The 2643-nt window shown below is 44.2% G+C and overlaps 1 protein-coding gene across 1 annotated transcript in view; it reads right to left on the bottom strand.

Moving 5' to 3' along the window:
- Positions 1-332: 332 nt before the first annotated feature.
- The window catches only part of LOC143296295 (uncharacterized), an 8259-nt gene continuing 5948 nt past the window's right edge, over positions 333-2643 (bottom strand). Inside the window, exon 5 of the mRNA XM_076608146.1 lies at positions 333-593. Within this exon, the coding sequence (XP_076464261.1) occupies positions 343-593 (251 nt within the window). The 3' untranslated portion in view covers positions 333-342. The remainder of the gene's footprint in view (positions 594-2643) is intronic.

Here is a 2643-nt window from a genome sequence, read left to right as displayed (position 1 = left end):
ACAACAACAAAAAAAACCCACTTTTCCCCAACCAACTATCGTCTCTCTGTCCCCATTTCTCAAAGACAGCCCTTTCCTCCCTGGTTCTATTGTTCCAAACCAGTCTCTCCATCTGCATGTCTCAGGAACAACCCTTTTCCTCCTGCATTATACTGTTCTGGGCTTTGTCTCTGCACTGCTGTTTCTAAGAGGAAACCCTTTTCCCCTGAAAATATTATTCCAGATTTTGCTTCTCCGTCTCCATTTCTCACAGACAACCCTTCCCCTCCACATTCTACTGTTCAAGACATGTCTCTCCGTCTCCCTTTCTCAGGGACAACACTCCCCCCACCCCCAATTCTACTACTGTTCCACACTTTGTCTCTCCGTCTCCATATCCATTTCTCCACCCTGACCCCCATCCGGTTCCTCCTCAGTGTTGCCCAGGAAGGCAGCGCACACCATGAACCACAGCATCAGGTGCAGGAGGGCCAGGGAGGAGTGAGCCCCCACCCCCACCGAGGACATGCCTGTCTGGCGCCGCAGCCGCACCGTGTTGTAGATGTAGTGGTAGGTGCCCCAGCTCAGGTTCAGCGCAGCCACCACCAGCGCTCCTGTGAGGTGATCAAAGGGAAGTGTGGACAGGACTTAAATATTATCTTTATTTTTCTTTTTTTTTTTTTACTGCCCCATCACCTGCACCGTTTCAGTGGCATTACTCCCATGCTCCTCATTCCGAGTCCTCCATACACAGCTACGCCCGGGTTCATCTGCTGCAGCCCCAGTGCCGGCAATCCACAGGGAACCTTTGATGTTAGGTCGCCAGGAGGCCACACACCAGAGGAGACCCTGCACTACTGCTGAGTCACTTCAGTGGTGTTCGGCAGTGCCTGTTCTGATTCAACATACTTAGGACACCACCATTAAGCCCCCTACTGACAACAATAATGGCTTAGTCATGGAGCCAGACTGAGTGAGCGTCTCCTCCAGCGACAGTCCCCCATGAATCCGCCAGCACTAAAGACCTTGACAAGACTCACCCAAAGCAAGGAAGTGGAGAGGTATCGAAACTGAGGTCACCATGACAGCAGGGCATGAAAGACCACATAATTTGGGACTTTACTTTTTTATTGATGATGATGGAAGAAGAGGAGGATGGTGATGATGATGATGATGAAAATAACTGCTATGGAGGTCCATTTAGGTTAGGGACAATGTGACAAGGCTGTACTCTACGCTTCCTGTCATAATGATATCCCGGCGTCAACCAGGCCTGAGAGATACAGACACTTGCAGCGTTGGTCAGAAAATTAGAGCAACACACCCAAGACGCATCCGTGAACTGGATGATACTTGACTGTGGACCCGCGTGCTCCCAGCCATCAGTCCATGACGCTAACTAGTTCGCCATGGTGGGTGGTAGGACTTAATGTACTATATCAAGACTTTCTTTGTTGTCCCGATTTATTCACTTATATTTGTATTGTAACATTCAATGTAAGTAGTAGATGGAAAATTGAATTTTTTTTTTTTTTTTTTTACTCCTGAGGGAAAAGGAATAAGTCCACAATGTCCTGTTTTCATCCTGCCCTTAACAAAATGATGAACATCTATTTGTCTAGCAAATATAAGAGAAAGAAAAAGTAAATATATAAACACCTGGTAATAAAAACAAGAAAAAAAAACTGGAAAGAATTTTTTTCTTTTTTTTTTTTTTCTTTTTTTTTACAAGACCATAACCAGAAACATTCAGTCAGTTGCATGTGCACATGTGCTAATACGAAAGGGAAAAGAAAAAGGGAAGGAAAGGAGAGGCAACTAAGGAGAGAGAGAGAGAGCTAGAGAGAAAGACAGACAGAGGCTAAGAAAAAAAGGGGTCATGATGATGTGACTGTATGTTTGTGTACGCTTGCAAGAGTAAAAGACAGATAGAAGAGAAAGGGGTCATGATGATGTGACTGTATGTTTGTGTATGCTTGCAAGAGTAAAAGATAGACAGAAGAGAAAGGGGTCATGATGTGACTTTATGTTTGTGTACGCTTGCAAGAGTAAAAGACAGACAGAAGAGAAAGGGGTCATGATGATGTGACTGTATGTTTGTGTATGCTTGCAAGAGTAAAAGATAGACAGAAGAGAAAGGGGTCATGATGATGTGACTGTATGTTTGTGTATGCTTGCAAGAGTAAAAGATAGACAGAAGAGAAAGGGGTCATGATGATGTGACTGTATGTTTGTGTACGCTTGCAAGAGTAAAAGGCAGATAGAAGAGAAAGGGGTCATGATGATGTGACTGTATGTTTGTGTACGCTTGCAAGAGTAAAAGGCAGATAGAAGAGAAAGGGGTCATGATGATGTGACTGTATGTTTGTGTACGCTTGCAAGAGTAAAAGGCAGATAGAAGAGAAAGGGGTCATGATGATGTGACTGTATGTTTGTGTATGCTTGCAAGAGTAAAAGACAGATAGAAGAGAAAGGGGGCATGATGTGACTGTATGTTTGTGTATGCTTGCAAGAGTAAAAGATAGACAGAAGAGAAAGGGGTCATGATGTGACTGTATGTTTGTGTATGCTTGCAAGAGTAAAAGATAGAAGAGAAAGGGGTCATGATGTGACTGTATGTTTGTGTATGCTTGCAAGAGTAAAAGACAGATAGACATAGAGTAT

Source organism: Babylonia areolata, chromosome 21, assembly GCF_041734735.1.
Source record: "Babylonia areolata isolate BAREFJ2019XMU chromosome 21, ASM4173473v1, whole genome shotgun sequence".
NCBI lineage: Eukaryota > Metazoa > Mollusca > Gastropoda > Neogastropoda > Buccinidae > Babylonia > Babylonia areolata.
The sequence above is the reverse complement of the archived record's forward strand: the minus strand, read 5'-3'. Positions and strand labels throughout refer to the sequence as shown.